General features: G+C 53.4%; 1 protein-coding gene across 1 annotated transcript in view; it reads right to left on the reverse strand.

Annotated features, from left to right (window-relative positions):
• Positions 1–13,412, reverse strand: part of SLC6A3 (solute carrier family 6 member 3) — a 40,731-nt gene extending 27,319 nt beyond the window's left edge. Inside the window, exons 1-4 of the mRNA XM_026506650.4 lie at positions 13,316–13,412; positions 11,054–11,383; positions 9,603–9,734; positions 3,152–3,377 (exon numbers count right to left, since the gene is read on the reverse strand). Coding sequence (XP_026362435.1) covers positions 3,152–3,377; positions 9,603–9,734; positions 11,054–11,339 — 644 coding nt within the window. The 5' untranslated portion in view covers positions 11,340–11,383; positions 13,316–13,412. The remainder of the gene's footprint in view (positions 1–3,151; positions 3,378–9,602; positions 9,735–11,053; positions 11,384–13,315) is intronic.
• Positions 13,413–23,955: the final 10,543 nt, after the last annotated feature.

Raw genomic sequence — 23,955 nt, forward strand, 5'->3', positions numbered from 1 at the left:
CAACACTGATGGAATCAAAGAGGCAGGTGCACAATCGCGGTTGAGAGTTCAACATCCCCTTCTCAGCATCCGGGAGGACAGCGGACAGTAAGGAGCTCCCATGACCTGCAGACATGGCGCAACTCCCTGCCAGTGACAGCAGAACATCTGTCCTTTGTCAGAGCACCTGCAATACCCACCGGGACAAACCATACACCGGGCATCAAAGGTCTCTGGATGTTCTGGGATAATGAAGCCTTATAAGTAGAGTATGTCACTAAATCAGAATTAAGTCAGAAATCAACAATAGAAGCATATCTAGAAAACCCCCAGAGATTTCAAAATTAGATGGGAAGCTCCCCAAATCTCCCATCAAAGAGGGAATCCCAAGGTAGATCAGGGAGTACTTTGAACAGAATGAACATGGAAACAGCACGTGGAGATTTGCGGGAGTGGCCAAAGCCTTCTCCTAGAGGCAAACGTGTAGCTTTCCAGTTTATGGTAGAAAGTAGGCAAAGGTAGTGCAAAGTGCATACCGAACTGTGGGACATCTGAACGGGTTGGAGTTACACGGCCTGTTTTGGGGTGTCCAAGCCCACAGATGCCGTCCTGGCTCAGACTTCACATCCGTCCAGCGAGTTCCCTGCACCATTTCTCAGCCCTGGAGCTACAGCCACGAGCCTCTGGTGTCGGCTCTGAGCCTGCTGTGTTTCCTCGTGCACCCCCCAGGGATTGAAGCTGGGAGTGGGGCAAGTGCCAGGGCTGACGAGGAAAGTGCTTCTGAGGTCAACACCAAACAAAGGCTCCACTCTCTCGGCTAAGACGTAATGAAAGTAACAGCGACATCATGCTTCACTCTCCAGTCTTGGCGGCATGCTTTCCACCGTGAATCCTTCCACACCTCCGAACAAAAGACAGGTGGTCCTGGTAGCGTCACTTGGTACCTTTCAACCTCTCTGCAAGCTTCCCATCTCAAAATTGTAAGAGACATTCTAGCTTGAAAGCTGAGTCCTCATTTTGTTGACATAATGATGGATTAAACAATTAAACCCAAGCCAGCACTGAGCACCTCTGAGCACCCCTCAGTTTGGGGACCTGACCACGGGCCCCCAGGGGCTCATCCACCACCGTGTCTGCTCCCCACTTTCTCGTGCAGAGGGTCCCTGCAGACCCCTTCCCTCTGATCATGGCCAAGCTGAGCACTGGGCCACAGGGGTGAGGGCACATGCAGCCCAGGCACGACCCATCAGTGAGACACTGTTCACTTTGGGAAATGCAGCGGTGAACAGCTCAGTGGCACGCAATGTGGTGTTTTCACCCCTAAGAACAGAAACCTCAGTTTCTCTTTATCTGGATAATTCTTGCTTCTCGTCACGCTGAGTGCCATCCACACACTTGTAAACTTCCCTGCACTCTGTTTCTCACAGCTGCTATCTTTCAGGCAAATTGCGAGGGACAGATGGCAGGCGGGCTCCCCCGGCCCACCCCTCCTGAGAGCTCCCAGCGTTGCTTGCAGTCCCTCCGCAGGCAGGCCCTCCCTTTCCCTTCCCTGTGCTCCTCACACACGTCCACTCTCCTCCAGTCCCAAACCAACAACAGCATCTTCCTAAAAACACAAGCACATCCTGTGGCATGTGACTGTCACCCCGGCCTGACCACGCTCTTCCTGACCATGGCTTAAGGAAACCAGCCATCCTCCTGGCTGCGCCTCAGGCCCTCCAAACCTGCCTCCCACGTTCCTGCCCCTCGATGCCGCTTGCGGCACGGGGATACGGTGCCCACAGGGGGCACAGAATTCCAGAACAAGGCATTCAGATTTCAGTGTCTGGAGCATAGTGTCATTCCAGGTGCTGCGTGTCTGCGGGTCCTGTGAACACCAGCAGCCCTGCCGGCAGCATCTCTCCTGCGGCCGCAGGACGGGTCTGCTGGCTGCACACGGACGGGAGTGGGATGGCCCCCTTCCCCCCCGGGAAAGGCCTCCTTGAGCCATTTGAGGATAAAAGACACGGTGGGCGTGTCTGTCCACCTGCCCAAGTCCTGGCTCCCCCAGGAGCATGGGTCTGACCTCTCGACAGCTCACGGTTTTCTAACTACAAACAAGGTTTGCAAATGTGCCTATTTGCTGTTAAGACCAGAATTGTTTTAGTTTTGTTGGTTGCAGTCCCTTCTGCTAAGTTGTTAAATGGACTCATTTTGCATATAAACGTGAATAGAATGTACCTAAGTGGGCAAGTGAGAGGCGCCCTCACGAACGTCCATGTGGACGTGAAATTTTGGTGTCAGTGGAAAGCCCCGAGGACGCCCTGTGCTCATCTAGGGAAGCTGCCTGTCAGCACGGTCGGTGAGCGTCCAAGCCGCCGGGGACCTGGGAGGGTCCTTCAGAGCCACACGCACTCAAGCTTCTGCACAGCCCCGGGCCCCATGCGCGTTTACGAACGCGTCTGCATGAGGACCATGCGTTACCCGACGGCCAGGTTCCACGTCGTTTCGGGTGGGCTCCTGTGCATGTCCGGGTTCTGAGCAGAAACGAGGCACCCACAGGGGCACCGACGGCCCTTCCAGCCTCAGTCGCCCACGTGGGGACGAGGGCAAGGGGGGCGGGAGCTGGGCTTGGGGAGAGCCACGCACCTGCAGGCCATGGACGCCACATGGTGTGGAATGCAGGGGAGGGGAGGGCACCGGGAAGGCCACTGGGTGTGGGAGCCAAGGAGGGACTTGGGCAAGAATGGATGCTGCGTTTGGAAAGACCTTCTCAGGAAAAGCAACAGTGGGGGCACCTGTAGGCCCGGTGTGCTTAGCAAGGCTGGAGGGGGTTTTCTGCCGCAGAGACGGGGCAGGAGAACAGACGGCCCAGGCTGGAAGCAGCCCTGCAGCCCCCACCCCGGGTGGGCAGGCTTCCTCCTACAGGCTTCCTCTGGCCAGCCTCCCGCCACCCACATAGCGGCTCACAGCGGGACGGAACAGCCGCGGGCCTGTCTGCCTTCCACCCCTGCGGAGGACTCCCCTACAAGAGCGTGGCCAAGCCACTAGATTCAGGAACGTGCCTACAAGAATCCAGAGGAACAGGGCGCGGGCACGGGACAGGGTCCTCTCCACACCCCGGGAGCGCTGCATCCCGTGTCCTTCCTGAGGCTGACGAGCGCGGGTGACGTGGCATCGGACCCCCACTTACTCAAAGTACTCGGTGGCTGGCGTGGTCCTGAAGGTGTCGTTGGGGCTGGAGCTGGAGTTGCCGGAGTGGGCGTCTGAGCAGTTGGGGCTGTTCCACGTGTTGTTGCAGTGGACCCACGGCAGCTCCACGGTGAAGGACGAGAAGAAGTAATGCAGCGCCCAGGCGATGATGACATTGTAGAAGAAGCCGACGTACAGCGAGATGAGGATGACCGTGAAGCCCACGCCTGGGGTGGGGGAGCAGAGCGCCGTCAGCAAGGTGCCCGCCCGCCTGCCTGGGCTCCGACATCGGAAACCAGGCCACGTCCCTGAACACCCAGACACGACCAGTGAGGGCTCAGGTGCCAGACTTCACGCCATGATCCCAGACAAGGGGCTGCACCCAACCCCCGAAACCCCCCCGGCCATCTGTGTGCACTCAGAGACATGCAGGGTCACGTAGGGCCACCCTGCTAGAACCAGGTCACCCATGGACATAGAGTGACTAAGGGCCATCTGTGGCCATCCACTACCCCTCGCAGGCACTCGGCATCAACCAGGGTCACCCAGGGCCACCAGCCCACGCAAAGCCATCAGAATCATGTATTGCCACCCATCCCCACTCAGGACTGTCTAGAGACACCTAGGAATATACAGCATCACCGAGAGTCAACGAGGGCCACCCCAAACCATTCAGGGTCACTCAGGGACACCCCCAGAAAGACCTGGTATCTCCCAGAGCCATCCAGGGCCACCAGTGGTCCTTAGAAACTCAGGTCCTCGGTGGCCACCCACAGCTACCCAGAGCCATTCAGAGATATTGATGTCCGCTCATAGCTGCTCATACCCCCTCAAGACTACCCAGGGCCCACAGAGTCATCTGGGTTCTTTCACAGCCACTGAGAGCCACCCAAAGTCACACAGGGCCATCCCTGACCATCTAGGGTCACCTGGGGCCATCCTTGACCGTCCAGGGTCAGCCGGGGGCATCCCTGACCATCCAGGGTCTCTTAAAGCAAACCAGGGACTTTCAGAGTGACCTTTCCAGGATCACAAAACCTGGAATTTGGGATCAGTCATCGAGGGGCTCCTGGTGAACTGGGGGGCTGTGCCATCCTGACTGGTGGCAGGTGGGTGTGGCCTCCTCCCACTGGCCAAGGAGCCCTGCTGCTCAACGCTAGGTAAGTGCCGTCCTGCTCCCACACTGTGGCTCCTTCATCGGGCTCCACGCGCTCTTCATTTCCTCTTCCCTCTCGGCTTTGCCGACATGATTAGTTTGGACTGGAGCTTTTAATTGCTTGATTAAAGCCTGGTTGGGTGCTATGCCCCATCTTGCCCACTCCTGGCTGGGGCTGCGGCTGGGGGTGGAGCATGCCTTCTAGGCCATGTTTATAGGAAGTAGCTTGGGTGTCTTTTGTGGACATAACCCTGAGCAGAAGCAGTCTTCATGCTCAGGGCATCATTACAGTTCTCTTCCTACCCTGAAAGCAAAAAGAGAGGCACTAAAATTTATTTGTGCATATCTATTAAACAGATCTGGTATCAGGAGTGCCCTAGAAATAAAACAGGCCTGGTACATAAACCCTCTTGGAAAACGTGTGCCGTAGCTGTGATGACAGAAACACAACAGTTCTCTTTGGAAGGCCGTCTCCAGTGTGGATGCGTCAGCATTAAATAACGTGACATCGCAATTCTGCTCACTGAGTTCCTGAGGACAGAGGCATGGTTGTGATTCACAGCAGACATGCCCAGGCAGCCGTGTTCTCAGGGAGCCGTGTTCCTGGAGAGCCGTGCTGTCGGGGAGCCGTGTTGTCGGGGAGCTGTGTTCCGGGGGAGCCGTGTTCCCGGGGAGCCATGCTGTCAGGAGCTGTGCTGTCGGGGAGCCATGTTCCTAGGGAGCCATGCTGTCGGGGATCTGTGTTGTCAGGGAGCCGTGTTCCCGGGGAGCCATGCTGTCAGGAGCTGTGCTGTCGGGGAGCCATGTTCCTGGGGAGCCGTGCTGTCGGGGAGCTGTGTTGTCAGGGAGCCGTGTTCCCGGGGAGCCATGCTGTCAGGAGCTGTGCTGTCGGGGAGCCATGTTCCTGGGGAGCCGTGCTGTCGGGGAGCTGTGTTGTCAGGGAGCCGTGTTCCGGGGGAGCCATGCTGTTGGGGAGGCGTGTTCCTGGGGAGCCATGCTGTCGGGGAGCCGTGTTGTCGGGGAGCCGTGTTCTGGGGGAGCCGTGTTCCTGGGGAGCCATGCTGTCAGGGAGCCGTGTTCCCGGGAGCCGTGCTGTCGGGGAGGCGTGTTCGTGGGGAGCCATGTTGTCAGAGAGCCGTGTTCCTGGGGAGCCGTGCTGTCGGGGAGCCATGTTCCTGGGGAGCCGTGCTGTCGGGGAGCCATGTTCCTGGGGAGCCGTGCTATCGGGGAGCCATGTTCCTGGGGAGCCATGGTGTCGGGGAGCCGTGCTGTCGGGGAGCCGTGTTCCTGGGGAGCCGTGTTCCTGGGGAGCCATGCTGTCAGGGAGCCGTGTTCCCGGGAGCCGTGCTGTCGGGGAGGCGTGTTTCTGGGGAGCCGTGTTGTCAGAGAGCCGTGTTCCTGGGGAGCCGTGCTGTCGGGGAGCCATGTTCCTGGGGAGCCATGGTGTCGGCAAGAGCATCACAGAAGGCTTTTCCTGGCAGCGGGCCGACTGTGGATGCCTGACTTGGAATCATTTTAAAGTTAAAACACTGTGGGCAACAGCTCAGCTTGTGACGGGGGAGGCTCAGAGCGCCTTGGAACCAGTGATAGAGCCGACCCGAGTCCACCGAGTGCAAGAAGAGCTAACTGTGTCGGGTCCTCCCTGAACCCCACGCTCCACACACAGCCCTCCTTCGGGCCAGGCCAGGTTTCTCGACCTTCACGCCCGGGTGACAAGGTCGCCACCGAGAGCACGTGGGCTCGCCCCACCGGCCACCTGGCAGCCCGGCACCAGAGGCTCCCCGCACACGCCGCCGCCTCGCCGTGCTGCCCCCTGGGGCCCACGTGCCGGTGGGGGGAGGGCACGGCCGCCCAGGAAGGCGGGCGCACGTGGGGTCACTCTGAGCTCTGTCCAGGTCGACAGAACCTCAAGAGTGCCCCTGACGTGCCTTCTGTCACGGGCTGGCACGGGACAGTGTCCCCTGCTGGGGTGGCGGGCTCCGCTCTCGCCTGCGCTCCCAGAAAAACATGGGCCACGTGGCCTGCTCCTGTCAGACCCGGGAAGCCCGGGGCCGCGCGTGAGCTGCCGTCACAGGTCTTGAACTCGGTTTTCCTAAGTTTCTGTTTTCCTTAGTATTTCTTTACATTAACTTTATAACCTTTAACCTTTATGTTAATCTGTGTGTATTTTATCTTATTTTTAAGCCACTTTAAATTCTTTTTAGAGGAGTTTGATACTTCATACTAAAATATTGTTGACTACAAAATTTCATAATTATTTTATATTCGTAAAACAGGATGGCTGGGTTTCCACCGCACACGTGAAACAGGGTCTGCGTGTGGCAGTGAGCCGGACCACCTAGAGGGGGCATCCTGGTGAAACAGGTGCTCGGGTCCTCTGCGGGCGCGGCCACCCCCGCCCTCCCCACCACCACCCGGGATAACCAGGTCACTTCCAGCAGCGCCAACACTGCTTCAGGAGAGCGTCGGGGACGCCAGCCACGGAAGACACTGCTCGAGGAGCAGCCTGGCCTTCCCGACAAGGGTCACGGCAGGTCACTGTGAAGAACACAGAGACTCCTGTCGGTCTGGGAGTCCTTAGCCTCGGCTGGGTCCACACACGTGCGCTCATACGGGGAGGAGAGGGACAGAGACAGGGAGACAGAGAGAGACTGGGAGAGATAGGGAGAGACAGAGAAATAGAGACAGAGAGAGAAATACAGGGAGAGACAGAGAGATAGGGAGGGACAGAGAGATAGGGAGAGATGAAAGAGAGATAGGGAGAGACAGAGAGACAGAGAGATACACAGGGAGAGACTGAGAGAAAAGGAGAGACAGAGAGATAGAGATAGACAGAGAAAGATAGTGAGAGACAGAGAGAGACAGATAGGGAGAGACAAGGAGAGACACAGAGATAGCAAGAGACAGGGAGACAGAGAGAGTCCACCCTCAGAGGCCATGCAGCCCCGGCACGGCCCCGCACGCAGATCGGTTTCCATAACTGGACAAAAGCCGTCTTGGGCTGCGTGGCGCGTGGACGTGGGACTGTGGCGTGGAGTCACTTTCTGAGGGAGCCGCCGCCGGCCGCAGGTGCTCAGGAAAGAGGCCGATTCGCTCTGGTTCCCCTGGGACTCCCTGGCGGGTGGTGGGTGGCGGGGGTACAGGCTCGGTCCCTAAGAGGCATGACGTGCTGCAGACACACAGAATCCTCTGGATTCCTGGAAACTGCAGAAGTGGATGGCGTGGCCCGCGGTCTACACGGCAGCAGGAGGCCGTCCTCACCACTTTGTCCCCTCAGGGGTCACCCGAGGATGGCGCTCCGTGCTGGGTCCTGTGCTCTGCCGGCCCTGCCTCTGCCCCACGGAAGCGCTGTCTCCTCTCTTGGGCGCCCACGGTCGGCAGCCCCCCCCGCCATCCCTCCGTCGGAGGTCGCGGAGGAAAAGACGAGCATCAGGCACCTCATTTAAGCTTCGACTTCCGCGAGCGACCCCGCAAAAGGGATGCCCAACCCCCAGCAGCCGGACAGTCGTCGGCCTCGCTCCAAAGATGCGTGTGGGGTAGGGATGGAGGGGCCTCTCCGCAGTTCTCTCCTGGGGGGCCCCCCAATCATTTACCGAGGGAAAAGCGGCTGACGTCCTAGGATTAGCAAGCAGGCCGTTAAGAAGGAAAAGCACAGGGCTCTGGAGGGGCCTCACGCCTGTCCAGTCTCAGCGTTTCTGCTGCTGGGGGGGCCGCCCCCTCCGGAGCCCCGTCCGCAGCAGGTGTGAGCTCTCCAGCTCTGACCACGAACCACTGACCCATCCTCGCAGGTCCCAGGAGACTACGAGGGCTTCTGTTCTCTTCCAAACACACCGACTTCTCAAGGACTTCTGAGGAAACCCCAGGACTCATCTTGTAGGAACGATTTTCCTAGTGAAACCAGGTGTGCGGACCTGCCCGAGCCCCCAGGTCTCCTTCATGAATCCTTGCTAAGACACGGGCTCCTGAGACCCAGCATGGCCTGGAGCGTGGCGGGTGCACCCTGGAGGCCGGACGTGGGGTGTGAGACAGGTCTGGAGCCAGTGCCCCCGCCCCTGACAAGGGACGGGGCCAGCTCCTCAAGCCCTCTAATCCTCGGTGCCTGAGTCTCCAGAATGGGGACGACGCAGTGTGTGTCCTCCCCGGGGCTCCCACGAGGGTGGAGCAAGGTGACCATGGAAGGAGGTGACCACGAAAGGGCTGGCACGGGTCAGGCCCCTCGGCTCAACACAAGCTGTGTTTGCCTCACTGTGCTGCGGCTTTGCAGCGGCAGACGGGAGAGCTCGGTGAGGAACTGGATAGTCCTCTAGGTGGTAGGTAGCCCGCGAGAGAACAGAGGCATAGTCTGTACAGACAGACAGGTGGACGGATGGACGGCCGGCCGGCAGGTAATGGACGGTTCGTACAGGACACACAGACAGGCTAGGACGGATGACAGGTGGGGAACCGATGGTAGCTGACCGGTGGTCGACAGGCTCCGGACGGACGCGGAGATGACAGACAAGGCACAAAGAGCACGATGGGCTGCATTGAGTCCCTCCAAAACTCATGGGCTGAACTTGGAAGCCCGGCACTTCCTAGTGCGACCTCATTTGGAGACAGGTCTTCACAGAGGTGGTCAAGTTAAGGTGTGGCTGTCAGGACGTGCCCTAGTCCAGTGTGACGGGTGACCTTAGAGGACATGGACATCTGGTTATGGAGACACATGCAGAGGAACGTTCTGGAAACACAGCCTCCGTCACAGCCCTAGGAAGGAATCAATTTGACCAATACACCTTGATTTTGCATCTCTAGCCTCTAGAAATGTAAGACAACAAATGTCCACTGATGAGTCCACCCTGTGGCAGGTCCTGTGGCAGCCGTAAAGGTAGTGATAGATGCACAGGGGAGAGTAGAGGACAGACCAACAGACAGACAGGCGGAGATTTATCCTGTCCACCGTTTTAACACCAACAACACCATTCGTGATTTGCAGGCCGGCCTCACCTGACAGCAGGGGCACGAGCTCCCAAGTCCTCCATCAGCTCGGGCTTTTACGGTAGGACCAAAATTAAAATGGATCTGTGCACGCGCGCTTGTATGGGGAGGAGAGGGCCAGAGACAGGGAGACAGAGAGAGACAGGGACACAGAGGGAGACAGAGACAGGGAGACAGAGAGAGACAGGGACATGGGTGTCTGGGGGCACAGAGACCCATCGGAGCGGGACTGGATGCACAGCTTGGGCGGGCTCGCCCTGAAAGCCTTGGAACCACCGCGGTCTCTCCCGCACGAGGGTGTGAGGCGAGTCCCGGCCGTTACCTTTCAGGATGGGGCAGATCTTCCAGACGCCAGCAGCCCCTTCCCTGTTGAACTGCCCGAGGGCCAGCTCCATGTAGAACAGTGGCATTCCAGCAATGACCATGAACAGCAGGTAGGGGACCAGGAAGGCGCCTGCGGGACAGGACAGCTCACTCAGCCTGGAGGCTGCAGAAGGCCACCTGCGGTCACTGGAGTGCAGCCCCGTGCTACGTCTCAGGCAGGACCCTCTGTTTCTCCCTGAAGCTCCCAGCATGGCCGCCCTCCAAAGGGAAATCCCAGGCTGGGCAGGGGGAGCCTCTGACCTCCAGGCCTGGCCCCCTGTCCTCAGTGCCCTGACACGTCCCTGCTGAACCCCAACCACCCCTGTGCCAAGTCACGAAATCACTGGCAGAGCGGAGCAGGGCAGGCCCCAGCCTACACAAGAGCTTGGCTCCTGGAGCTGCCCTCCCCTGCCTGCCCTGCACACCTTGGCCTCTGCCCCTCTCGCTTGTCTGTTCACCTGTCTGCCCCTCTTGAGTTGTAAATCCTCTGGGATCTGAGATCCAACTCTGACCCTACCTGGGTTCTGCCACCCACACCCAGCTCCCTGTCTTCACAGCCCGCCTCGGTCGGAGGCTACGGTGGACGGGTGCCGCCGCACAGGCTGGGGTCCCTCCAGCATACTGCCCGGTCCTCCTGGAGCCGCACCTTGCCCCAAGCACGAAGTGCAGGGCCCATGGCTCTGCCTCAGGTGGGGGGGCCTTTGCCAGGGCTCCCTTCCTGGGATGGGCCGGGGGAGGGAGGGAGACCCCGCAGTTCTGTCTGTGCGACTCACTGCACCTGCTCGGGCCTCCTGTTCTCCACTCAGGACGGCTGTGCCGGAAGAGGCCCTCCCTGAGGCCCTCCCAAAGCCTTTCACCGCGCGGCCTGGAGTGACTAATGGGTCACCGAGGCCGCGGGCAGCGAGCATCATGGGGAATTAAGGAAGCGAGCGCCAACTTAACTGGCTTCTCAGCTTCAATTCGTGGGTGACCCTGTCCCTTATTTTCATTTTCTGCCTCGAGTCCAGAGCCAACTGTGTGTGGTTCTAGGGCTGGCCGCGTTCAGGGAGCAGGCGAGGGCACGGCACACTTCCCCAGCCCTTGTGCTGCTTCAGATTCAAGGGCTTCTGTGCACTCTGTGATACTGTTGGAAGTCGGCCAAAGACACCATTCTGTGGGCATTTGAGAATTTTCTTTCCACAGCGAAAGTCATCTTTGGAAACAGAAGGCAGAGCCCTGGTGCCTCCGACCACCACCTCCGGCCCCGGCGTCCCCGCCGCAGAGGGCAGATTCACAAGGAGGCTGCCGAGCCCTCGGCTTCTGTGGCCTGTGACCTCCACCCGGGGAGGCACGCGCCCTAACGCAGAGGTAGGAGGTCCGGCAGCCCCTCCGGCTGCCAGCGCAGCGGGAATGTTAGGCCGGGACACTCACCACCGCCGTTCTTGTAGCACAGGTACGGAAATCGCCAGACGTTGGCCAGGTCCACCGCAAAGCCGATCACGGACAGGAGGAAGTCAATTTTCTTGCTCCAGGTCTCTCGCTCTTGGGTCTCCGTGGGGGTCTGCGTGGGGTTGATGAGGGTAGAGTTTGTGAGCTGCACCCCATTTTGCTCCTTGACCAGGACGAGTTCCACCGCCTTTGGGCCCATGGCGTTGGGCTCCTTAGCTGGGACCACAGCAGAAGACATCAGTGCCGCCGGGCATTTGCTTTTACTCATGGGCAGACTGGAGCCTCGGAAGTCCGTGCTTCTTCGCGCTGGGTCTTCAGCCAGCATGAAAAATAAACACACACAGCAATGCAGTCATTTAGTGGCCTGAACCACGGAGGCAGGAGCAGAGATCAGGGACATTTACCTCCATGTCTCTGGGGCAGAATACATTCCAAGCACCTAGGCTGACAGTCAAGGTTGAGGACAGCAGGAGATGGGCTAGATCTTGTGGGGGCCGGGGGCAGGGGATGAGCCCTGAAAACCTCAGGACAAATACCTGCCTTGCCCCCTCTTTCCCTGATACCCTCTCTGCGCCAAAGTGCAATGCTGTAAAATCTCCAATTTCGCTTTGAATAATAACGCAAACTGTCACCTCCTCCTTCACCACATGGCCAGGGACTAATTTCACAATCCTCATAGTATCCAAAAGCAAGCCTTTTGGGGCACCTGGGTGGCTCAGTTGGCAAAGCATCTGCCTTCGGCTCAGGTCATGATCTCAGGGTCCTTGGGATCGAGTCCCATGTCGGGCTCCCTGCTCAGCAGGGAGTCTGCTTCTCTCTCTTCCCCTGCCCCTCCCCCCAACCCCCTCATTTATGTTCACGCTCTTTTTTTCTCTCTGTATCTCAAATAAATAAATAAAATTTTTTTTAAAAAAGTCTTTACAACAGGGCATATGTATTCTTTACACACAGGAGTAAAAGCAGAGAGCAAATTTTTATAAGCAAAACCAACCACCGTAATGCAAGTTTAAAGATACTGATTCCAACAGCTTCTTCCAGGAACGCCTGCGGAATGTGCTCCCCCCGTGGCCGGGGACTCACGTGCCGGCTGGGAGACTGGGGCAGCCCAGGGCACCGGCAGGCGAGTTCCCGTGCTTAGTAACTTTACCGAGGAATTGCTTCCAAGACACTTTCATAAAACCCCGTGTAACATGGTCAAGAACAGAGTTACACGTGGACACAGCCAAGAGTGGCTTCAAATCGGACGTCTGGTATTTGGATCCCGCAGAATTGTTTCAGCTGCACACACACGCACGTGAACACACACACACACACACACACACACACACACGCACACACCCTCTGGTTGAAGCAAAAGAATAACCGGACGGCAGCTCTAATGGGGTCGTTTTCCTCTGCGTGCAAATTTGAACAACTCACCATATTTTACCCACTGCTTCTCTGTGGCCCCCTCACCTGCACTGACAAACCCAGCATCCCTGAGATGGAGGAACAAGCCCTAGCTTGGCAGGGGCCTCAAAGCAGGTGCAACCGTACTGCAGTGGGGTGCAGAGAGAGAGCCGGAGCTGCAGGGACGGCGACATGGGGTGCAGCAGGGAGGGCATGCACACTCAGCATTTAGGGTGAGCCAAGCCGTCTCCTGAAGCTACAGCTTCAGACGCCGGGTTTGGGTACAGAAAGCAAACCATGGCCTCTCAGAAATCTTCGTTCTGTGCGCAGAACGAGAAACAGCTGGCTGATAAACTTGTTTGCTCTGGCCCTTCCCTGCAATCAGCCTGGGCACACACAGACCAGCAGCTCCACGACCCCACCCCATCTTAGCGAGCAGACGAGCCCCAGCAAGGCGGAGCACTGGCTGAGAAAATCACCCCATGGGTCCCCTCAGCCTGTGCCGCATCTGGCTCAGCGGGGAGGAATCAGCCACGAAGGCCCGTGGGGACTCCAGCGATGACCGCCCCTTCCCGCGTCGCCCAGAGAGCCCGGCGGCCGCGGGTCGGGGCGGTCCGCCCGCAGGGCCGGGCCAGGGGTCACTGGGGCGCGATCAGTCCCGCACCCCCTTCTCGTGCACACAGCTCTAGGCCACCGACCTCCTTAAGACCGTGAATGGCATTGTCGGGGCGCGCTGCCCCTGTCAGCGACTTTTGGAGACGCGGTGCCCCCGACGGTACCCGCCCCAGCTCGGCTCCAGACTTCGGGGTCAGCGGAGGCAGTGGCGCGCCCCGAGGATGCGCGGGAGCGACTTACCGCGCTCTGGCTCACCTGCCCGCCCCGGCCTCGTCTCTGCGCTGGGGTCCCGCCGCCAGGCGCCGGCAAGACCTCAGGCTGGCTCCCTTCCCGCTGCGCTGGGCGGTCCCGGCCTCCGGGCTCTTATGAGTCGCGGGCCCGCCCCGCCCCTCCCGCCGTCGGGGGCTCCCGCCCGCCCTGGCTCCGCCCTCGCACCGCCCCGGGTGGGCGGAGGACCAGCCCCAGCCGCGCCCCTGCCCCCGCCCCGGGGACCCGACAGCCTGGCGGAGGCGGTGGCCAGCGATGCGCAGTCGGCGCAACTCTTCACCCGCCTGGAGTCTCGCGCAACCCATGGCCTCGGACGCGTGGGTTCGGGGACACCTCCGGGGCCCGGGAGTCGCAGAACCAAGACGGCGGTTTCCTGGCGGAACCAGCCTTGGCGTCCCTGCTACTCTCGCCCGCACCCCGTGGCTGCCTGCTCCCCCGCGGCGTCTCTTTTGGGGCGCCCGGGAGCACTCGGGGCTGGGCCACAGAGATGCCCCGCAGGAGCAGCTGGCGGGAGAGGGAGCGGGGTGGCGGGCGCGCTGGGTACCGCGCTGGGGCGCGCGGGCTGAACGGGGCCTTCCGATCCCCCCCCCAGTCCGGCTGCCGCGCAGACCCTTCTCCCCAGCCTTCCTCGTCGGGCGCCCCGGGAACTTCTCCCAGCCGAGTCTAGCGCGGAGCAGGGGCGGCCGGTGTCGAACCTCAACTCAAATTCGGCCCCGCTGGGGCGACCCCTGTCCCTGCTCTACCTGGAGGGCTCCAAACCTCGCCTAGGGCTCCTTGGGGCCGCTAGGCCCCCAGGCACCTGATGGTCGCCCAGGTCCTTCTGTGGCGCCGTGCGCAGCCCCCTCGCTGGACGCGGTGTCCCGGCGGTGTCGCTGCGCTTTGCCCGCTGCTCGCGAGCTACGATTGGAACCGTAGGGCGGGAATGATGTGCAGAGGAAAAGGATTTCTTGGACAGCCTGGAAAGACACGGCAGTTGATACCCACTCCAGGAACGAACAGACTCGAATCTTTGCTGAAATGCCCCCGGCAAGATTTTACATTCATGGAGTCCACAGGCCACCAGCCAAGGCCCAGGATCCCGAGGTGTGCAGAATGGTGTCAAGGTGAGTGACCTGGCACTGGCTTTGCCCTCAGGGTGGCCCGTCTCTGGGCATGAAGTTCCCTGCTGTGCATCCTTTGATCTTCCCACTGTGCGTTTGCTGTGGTGGGGCAAGCACAGCAGGCCCCTGCCCTCCAGCCTGTGGGGACCACCGGAGCTTGCTCAGCAGTGTCCCTGTCAGGGGCCCTCAGAGTGCCCTTGCTCCTCAGCGCCCTTCCCCCACTCACTCCATCCTCACTCCCTTCCACACAGCCTCCTGTCGCCCCCGGCTGTTGCCCATGACAGGACCCCTGCCCAGGGAGAGTCCCAGGAACTGCTCTTCCAGGCTGAATTCGAATCAAGTACAGAGAACTGTCGACTCAGTGTCTCAGTCTGCTTTTGCTGCAGTAATAAAACTACGAAAGAATGGGAGGCTTATAAACAGATTTGTTTGCACAGTTCTGGAGGCTGAAAATTCAGGGTCACGGCACTCGGGGAATTGACGAGCTGGTGAAGACTCCTTCCTGGTTCACAGAGGTCTGGTCCCTGTCCTCACCTGGTGCAAGTGGGAGGGGCTCCTGGGGCCTCCAATCCCAATCCCGAGGTCTCCACCCGCGTGACCTAACCACCTCCCGAAGGCCCAGCTCTGGGACCATTGCATTGAGGGGCAGGATTTCAACTCTGAAGTTTAGGGGAGACACAATTCAGTTCCTAGAGCTGAGGGAAGCGACAGGGATTTTGGAAGATGGTGCCCTGCCACCTTGTACAGCAACGGCCGTCACTGGGGGGCTGTGTCTCCCCACGTGGGCGCAACGCCTCCGGGGCTAAGAGAAAGGGGTAATCCAGTGTTAGAGCTTTAATCCACAAAGCCAAGGACATAAATGGCCACCTCAGAGAGATTTTTTTTTGAATAAGGGAGCCCAAGGTAGAACTGATGAGTTCAGATCTGTATATTAAACACACACACATTTATTTCTCTCAGTTCTGGAGGCTGGAAGTCTGAGATCTGGGTGCTGCCGGGTCTGGGTCTGGTGAGCCTCTCCTGGCTTGTCTTTGTGTGGTGGGGGAGGGGAGAGAATCAGGGGTAGGGAGAGAGAGAAAGCGCCCTTGCAGGTCTTGCCTTTTAAGGGCACTGATCCCATCATGGGGGCCCCACCCACATGACTCCCTCTAAACCCAGTCGCCTCCCCAAGCCCCACCTTCTAATACAGGCCACTCGGTCAGGGGCTCCGCACAGGCATTTTGGAGGAGCACATTCGGTGCGTGAAATGGTTCCAGACTGAGGTGTTTGTGTTTGTTCTAGGATTTCATTTCCTTTCTTGGAATTTTTTTGTTGTCCCTGGAATTAATGATTGCCTATTTTTTCATTGGTTAATTTTCCATGTTCCTATCATTAATTCAACTCCAAACTGTCCAACAAATGTATAAATCTCCTTTAGATTTGTTGAAACACGGGAGGTAGTGGTGATTTAGAGTCTCCTGCCTCTGCTGTCATAGGGACAGCTGGCCTTCCAGTCTCGCCACCTGGCCTTTGTCCTGGCATTTCCCATGACCATGACTCTGCGAACTCTTACACACGTTTTCCTGCCTAGAACTCTGGTTTCTAGGATCCCATGTGTGCTGCATTATATTTTGTCGTCTCGGCCTCACCACCACCTGCTGCTCAGATCTTCTCTGCACCCCCCAAGGAGAAACTAGGAAGTCTCTCTCCTAGACTCCCTGCCCCATACAGGTGCAAGTGGGAGACAATCCTACCTGATTAGGTAGTTGGAAGAGAAGTGGAAGCCATTATTCCACTATTCCCAGAGGCATGTTGTCAGCTCTGATGGGAGATGTGAAATTCTTAGCAGCCTCCTGGAGAGCTTTTCAGGACCACCTGCTTTGTCTGACCTGCTTTGCTGGTCAAGGCTCAGCTCCAACTTCAGCTGCTTATCTCTTAACTGGAGTAACTCAACTCAAATCCTGGTCTCTGCAGCTACTGGTGCCGTGAATGCCTCCCCACCCCAATGATTATTGGGAAAGACCATAAGACCAGTTTCCCTTCACATGGCAGGGACAGCAGCAACCCCCTGTCTTATCTCAGCGCTATGTCAACTCTCCGGCTCACTCTCGCATCTAGCCCAGAGACATTTACTGTCTGCCACCCCACAGCACACAATGTGGGCCTACTAGGGCACTGATGTCATGCTGAATTAACCCGGTATGTACATTCCAAAGCTCGCCATCTCAGTGAAGTTTCTATGGGTCCATAGAGATGTGGGACTGGTCAAGATACACATCCAAAGTGAAAGATAGCTTGCTGCATCTGGCTATCCTACTCCTAAGGAAGAATCACCATACCTGGTGAACTGGTCTTTGGGTTTTGGGGCTTCTAATTGAGAATGCTTCTATGACCCATTTACTGAGTTATCCATAAAGTATTCAAATTGTACCCAGAGCAAGAAAGGTTCTGCAACAGTCTGGATTATTCTTAAACTTTAGCATGCATCTAAATCAAAATCACCTAAAAAACTTTATTGTGCATTAAACACAGTGCTCCAGGCCTCACCCCCAGAGATTCAGATTCACTAGGTCTAAGGTGGAACCTGAGAACTGTCATTTCTGAGGAGTTCCCAGCTGGTGCTAATGCTGCTGGCTCAGGGACCCTAGCCTGAGAAATGTGGGTCTAGCACAATCGATGGGGTGTGAAAATTCTCTGGAAGATAGGGATGCTGTGTTTAGACTCCAGGTGCCTTTGCAGGTGACCCAGAGCGCAGAGACTTCGAGTTTTGGAGAATAGCCAAATATTCTTCCGAAAATTCTTAATCTCCTTTTGAATAAGTGTGCTGCTGAGCCATAGTAGAAAGTCATGGAACTCCAGGTCCACGTAACCTGAGCAGCCCATTGTAAACTAACCCACAAACCTGTAAAGTTTGGTATTGACAGCAACTTGCTATCATGAAATGGAAGAGATCTATACAAAATCAGGCTTGAGCAGGTGCTGAAGGCACACTAAGCTGCATGAACAAGGGTCCACTCTTGTTGCACAATTAGCACCCCTTCACCCGTACCTCTAGCTTCATGGCTGCCTGAGGAAGCATATAGATCCCATATGTTGTACACTGCATACTGACCCCACCGGGAGGGAGCCGGCTGAAGCATTACAGGGGCACTCAGAAGGCACAAGGAGGGAAAATGTTCTCAGTGGGCAGATAATCAAGCAGGGCATCAGGCTGTTTTTCTGCCAAGGGGGAGAGAAAGATGTCTCAATTGACTCGCAGGCATTGGCTACTGGTTTGGCTGTATAGTAAGAGACCTCAAAGAAAATTAAGAAATTGGTGACAAAATCTTAATTGGCAGACTGAATAATTATGCAGAAAATCTTAAGGAATCCTCAAAACAATTACTAGAATTAATAAATGACTTTAGCAAGGTCATAGGATATAACAAAAGTCAATTATATTTCTATATATCAGCAGCTATCAACCGTAAAATAAAATTTAAAATAATTTCATTTACAATACCACCTAAAACAAAATGCTTAGGCATAAAATATGTGCTAGACATGTGTGTTGAAAACTGGAATACATTGCTGAGAAACTGCAAAGGCCTTAATCAGTGGAGAGGTATACCATGTTCATGGTTGAAAGGCTCACTATTAAGATGTTATTTCTTCTCAAATTGATACACAACTTCAACTCAATCTTAACCAGAATTCTAACTTGCTTTTTTAAAATTTATTTTTATTTATTTATTTTTTTTTGAGAGAGAGAGAGATCAAGAGAGCGTGCATGCACGAGTGGGAGGGGCAGAAGGAGAGGGAGAGAGAATCTTAAGCAGGCTCCATGACCAGCACAGAGCCCAATGGGGGCCTTGATCTCACAATCTTGAGATCATGACCTGAGCTGAAATCAAGAGTTGGATACTTAACCGACTGAGCCACCCAGGTACCCCCAATGTGTCCTCTTTTTAAAAACAGCTTTGTAGAGCTATAAATGACATACAACAAACATATTTCAAGTGTAGAGTTTGATAAGTTATTTGTGTGGGTGTGGAAACATGAGTACCATCAGGATGATGAATGTATTCATCCTTCTCAAACTGTCCCCTGCCCATTAGTGATCCATCTTTACCCCAACCCCAACCCCTGGCAACCACTGATGTACTAGCTATAGATTAACTTATTTTTTCCTGATTCTTATATACATGGAACCATAGAGTAGGTGCTGTTTTTTGAATCTGTTCTCTTCCACTCAGCATATTTGAGATGACTCTGTGTCATGGTGTGAATCAATAGTTAATTCCTTTTATGGCTGATTAGTAAGTATATAGTCGTATCACTGTATACTTAGAACAAGGACATTGTCCATTTATCCTTCACCTGTTGATGGACATTTTGCTATTCCAGATAAAACTACTATGAACATTTGTGTACAAGTCTTTGTGTGGACATTTGCTTTCATTTTGGGTGAATACTTAGTTATGGAATGGCTGAGTCATCTGGTAGATTGTGTTTAACTGTTTTTAAAAACTGCCAGACTGTTTTGCAAAGTGGTCCTAGCATCTCACACTTCTGTGAACAGTGTATAAGAGTTTCAGTTGCTCCACATCCTGGCAACACTTAGTATGGTCAGTCTTCTTAATTTTAGCCATTCTGATAGGTGCATAATCATATGTCATTTCTCTAGTGATGGAGACGTTTTAGCAATCTCCCCGGGTGTGGCTGCCACCAAGGTTCTTGTCTGTGTCTGTTCACATATTTTGCACATTGGATTGTTACATTATTCTGGAGTTTTGAGAGTTCTTTACATGCTTCATATTTGAGTCCTTTATCAGATAGGTACTTTGCACATACTTTCCCCACCTTGGATTCTGTTTTCATTCTCTTTGTAGTCTTCCAAAGAACAAGTCATTAGTTTTGATGAACCCTAAGTCATCATTTTTTTCTTTTCAGATCTTGCTCTTTAGTGCTGTATTTGAGAAATCTTTACCTAACCCAAGATCACAACAATTTTCTACCAAGTTTTCTTTTAAAATGTTTAAAATTTCGGGTTGTACATTTATGTGTATGACCCATTTTAAATTAACACGGCCTTAGATATGATCAAAGTTCATCGTTGTACAGGTGGATATCCAGCTGTAAGACATCTTTTCTCCACTAACTTGCTTTTGCACCTTTGTTGAAAAATCAGTTGGCCTATATGTGTAGGTGTATTTCTGGGCTGTTTCCTTGATCTATTCCTCTATTTTGATGTCGGTTCCTCTCTTGCTATGGATGAATTCTGTCCCCTCCCAAAATGCCCTAAACTCAGGGTGACTGTATTGGAGATGGGGTCTTTAGGATGCAAAGCTAAATGAGGTCATCAGGGTGGCCAACAGGACTGTGGCCTCATAGGAAGGGGACAATCTCTCTCCCCACCTGCCACGTCAAGACCTGGCCAGATAGCAGCCCTCTGCAAGCCAGGAAGAGAGCTCTCATCAGGGACTGAGTTGCATGACACCTTGGTCTTGGACGTTCCAGTCTTCAGAGTTGTGAGAAAGTTTGCTGTGGTTTGACCCACGCCATCTATGGTACTTTTGTCACAGCAGCTGAGCTGACTAGTACAACACTAACTTGATTACTATTGTTTTGTAATGTGTTTTTAAGTTGGGTAATGTAAGTCATATAACTTTGTTGTTTTTCAAAGTTGTTTTGACTATTCCAGGTCCTTTGCATTTTTATATGAATTTTAGAACCAACTTTCCAATTTCTATAAAAAGCCTGTTGTGATTGCTTTAGGTGGAGGCCATCATTGATTTGTGACCTTTATTCTTTTCAAATTAAGGCATTCAGTGCTATAAATTCCCTCCTAAGTTCTACTTTAGTTGAATTTCCTAAAGTTTGATATGTTTTTGTTTACATTCAGTTCAAAATATTTCCTACTTTCCCTTTAGATTTCCTTTATGAACCATTATTTATATATAATATCAATTAGTTTCCAAATATTTGAGGATTTTCTTTATATATTTTATTCTTTTCTGGGTATATTTCTTGTATCAGTACCTAATTTACTTGCTTTCTTCATTGGAGAACACACTGGAATCCTTTTAAGTTTATTGGGGTTCATTTTATTCTAGAACATGGTTGGTCTTTGTGGGTGTTTCACATGCATTTGAAAGGAATGTGTATTCTGCTATCACTGGGTGATGCATCAACGTCAAATAGATCCAGTTGGTTGTACTGTTTTAAGGTTGTCTGTATCCTTACACACTTTGGTGCCCTTGTCCAGTCATGGTTGGGAGATAGGTGCCGAGCTCCCCAGGTGTGATTGTGTGGACCGGCCCATTTCTCCTGCGGCTCCACGTGTCTTCACTGCATTGATTGTGAAACTCTGTGTTAGGTGCACTCACACGGAGGACCGTTCCATCTTCCTGGGGAGCTGAAAACTAATAGCCTTTGCTCTGAAATTGACTTTGATGTTAGAACCACCACTGCATTCCACCTTTTTTTCAAGTAGAGTTGGCATCCATCCTTTCCCCTTTAACCCATCATTTCAAGGGTGTTTCTCATAGGCATCATATGTTAGGTCTTGCTTTTATACCCAGTCTGGTGGTTTCTGCTGTTATTGGGGTGGAGGGGGTGTTCAGATCATTTACATTTAATGTGAATGTTGATATGGTTGGGTTTAAATCTACCATCTGTTATTTGTTTTCTATTTTTCCAATGGGTTCTCTGTTCCCTACTTCCACTTTTTCTGCCACCTTTTGGATTGAGTAGTTTTGTAAAATTCAATTTCCCCTCTTTGGTTGGCTCCTGAGCTGCATCTCTTTGTTCTGTTACTTTAGTGGTTGTGGTACGTGTCTTGCCCCTGACCCAGTCTGCCCTCAAGTGACTTGATGCCACCGGACATATCCCGTGAGGACTTCTGTTTACCCTCCACCCGTTGCGACGTTGTTTTCAACGTTTTACCTCTGCATGCTGTGAACCCAAGAATATGAAATCGATTTTGCTTTAGACAGCCAATCATCTTTTAAAAAGATTTAAATAATAGGAACATAAATGTATTTCCCATTTCTGGTCCTCATTCTCTGTATAGATCAGGTTTCAAAATGGTGCCATTTTCCTTCTGCTTTAAGTACTTATTTTAATATTTCTTGTAGTTAGGGTCTGCCAGTGATGAACTCTTTCAGTTTTTCTAAATCTAAAAACATCTTTATTCCTGTTTTGAAGGATATTTTTGCTAAGTAAAGAATTCTGGGTTCGCAGTCTTCTGTTTCTTTCCTATTTTAAAGATGTCGCCCCACTGTCTTTTAACGAAGTGTGTTGTTTCTAACAAGATATCTGCTATTCTGCATATCTTTGCTCCTTTGTATGAAATGTGTCTTTTTTCCCCCTTCAGCTGCTGACTTTCTCTTTATCATTCATTTTTAGCCTTTGATTATGATGTGCCTGGTATAGTTTCCACCATGGTTCCTGTGCTTAGAGCTCATTGAGCACATTGGATCCAGGGGTTTATGGCTTGTATCAAATTTAGGAAGTTATTTCTTTGAATATTTTTTCTTTGCCCTTTTCCTTTGGGGACCGCATCAGGCAACGTGAGGTCCCACTGCTCACTGATGCAAAGTTCAATTTTTCCTTTTTTCTCTATTTCATTTTGAATAGATTGCATGGCTTTATCTTCAAGATCACTTGCCACGTCTTCTGCCATGTCAAATCCACCCTTAATCCCAACCCATGCATTTCCATCTCAAACACTATAGTTTTCATCTCTAGAATTCAGATTCATGTCTTTTTTAAAATTTTATTTATTTATTTTTGCAAGAGAGAGAGAACGAGTGGGGGGGCAGATGGAGAGGGGGAAGCAGACTCCCCGTTAAGCAGGGAGCCCAATGTGGGGCTCCATTCCAGGACCCCGGGATCATGACCTGGGCCGAAGGCAGACACTTAACCGACTGAGCCACCCGGGTGCCCCCAGATTTGTCTTTTAAAAGATATTTTTCATTTCTCTACTGAACGCATTGCACATGGTTCCAGTTTCTGAGCAGGTGGTACAGTTGAGCCGTGAAACAAGCTGTCAATGCCAGGTCTACGGATGACCTCACCTCAACACTGCTAGGGCTGGCTCTGCTGGTTAGAGATCTTTCTGCTTTCTTGCATGCTGGTGATTTCTGATTGGATGCCAGGCATTGTGAATTTTACCCTGTTGGGTGCTGGATAATTTTGCATTCCTGAGAAATTTTGGAATTTTGTTTGGGGCTACAGGTAAGTAACTTGTCAACCATCTGGTCATTCTTCCAGGTCTTGCTTTTAAGCAAAACACAGTGGTGTTTTGTCCAGGGCTAATATTCCTCATTGCTAATATTCCTCAAACCCCCCCAGTGTTTCCCTCCTGATGGCCTGTTCCAGGAGGGAGGGTAAATCCAGTCTCGGTTTCTCCATCCTGACTAGAAGCAAAATTGTGGGCTCATTAACTTCCACTAAGTTTAAAAGAATTAATCAGAACCTAACCAGCTCTCGACAGTATTACACTGCAGGGATGGGCCCTGCTTGTCAGGGAGGAGCTCCCGCTCTGCTCCTCGGTGGGCGCTGGTCCGGGCTGCAGTCCGGTGGGCTACAGAGCTCCGTCCTGCTCTGCAATGGGGCAGAGTCCACACGGAGCGGCCTCATTTTGATGAGGGCACTTACTCTGTAGGATTCAGAGAGTTTGGAGTTTACTGAGATGTACTCTCTCGCCGAGGGTGTAATCTGGTTTGTCAACTGCTTTGTGTGCCCTTGAAAGAGCAATTAAGTCAATTTGGTAAATGGGGTTGTTCAAATTTTCTACATAATTATGTTTCTTCCCCTGCTGGTTCTATTGATTACTGAGAGGACGGTCTTAAACTCTCCACCTATATTTGCTGATTATTTCTCCTTTTAACTCTGTCAGTGCTTGCTAAGCCTATTTTAAGGTGTGTCATTAGGTACGTACACCTATAGGACTCGTGTCTTCCCGTTGCACGGAGCCCTTGGTGGTCGTGCGGGGAGTCCCCTCGTCTCCATGTTCACTTGGTGGTTGGTGGACATCAGTCTCACCACGTCGACCTCCTTATGGTTAGGTTTGCATGGTAGCCCGTTTTAAAAAATTTTCAGTATGCATTTAAACAGCATATAGTTAGTTTTCTAAAAAGAATTGTTCTGCAACTGATTTGGGAGTTTTTAAGTCTCTATTTGATGTAATTACTCGTATGGTTGGATTGAAATTTTCCATGTGCTATTCGTTTTCTGTCTGTGTTGTCTGTCCTTCATTCCTTTTTCTCAGTTTCTTGCCGAGTTTGGATAAATTATTATTTAAAAAACATCCTATTTTATTTCTTTTATTGGCTTCTTAGTTGTATGTTTTTGTGTTCTTTAGGGGTTTACAATATACACTTTACCATAGTCTGTTTTCACATCCTCCCGACCCTTGCACACGGCCAGTTTCCACGTGCACAGTTCTCGACTTCATTCCAGGAGAGTGTTTCCTCTTCTCTGGCTGCTTGTAAGAGAGGTTTGTTTGTTTGTTTGTTTGAATGTGCCTTGCTGTATTTTTCTTATCGT

The sequence above is a fragment of the Ursus arctos genome, unplaced genomic scaffold (assembly GCF_023065955.2).
Source record: "Ursus arctos isolate Adak ecotype North America unplaced genomic scaffold, UrsArc2.0 scaffold_15, whole genome shotgun sequence".
Lineage (NCBI taxonomy): Eukaryota > Metazoa > Chordata > Mammalia > Carnivora > Ursidae > Ursus > Ursus arctos.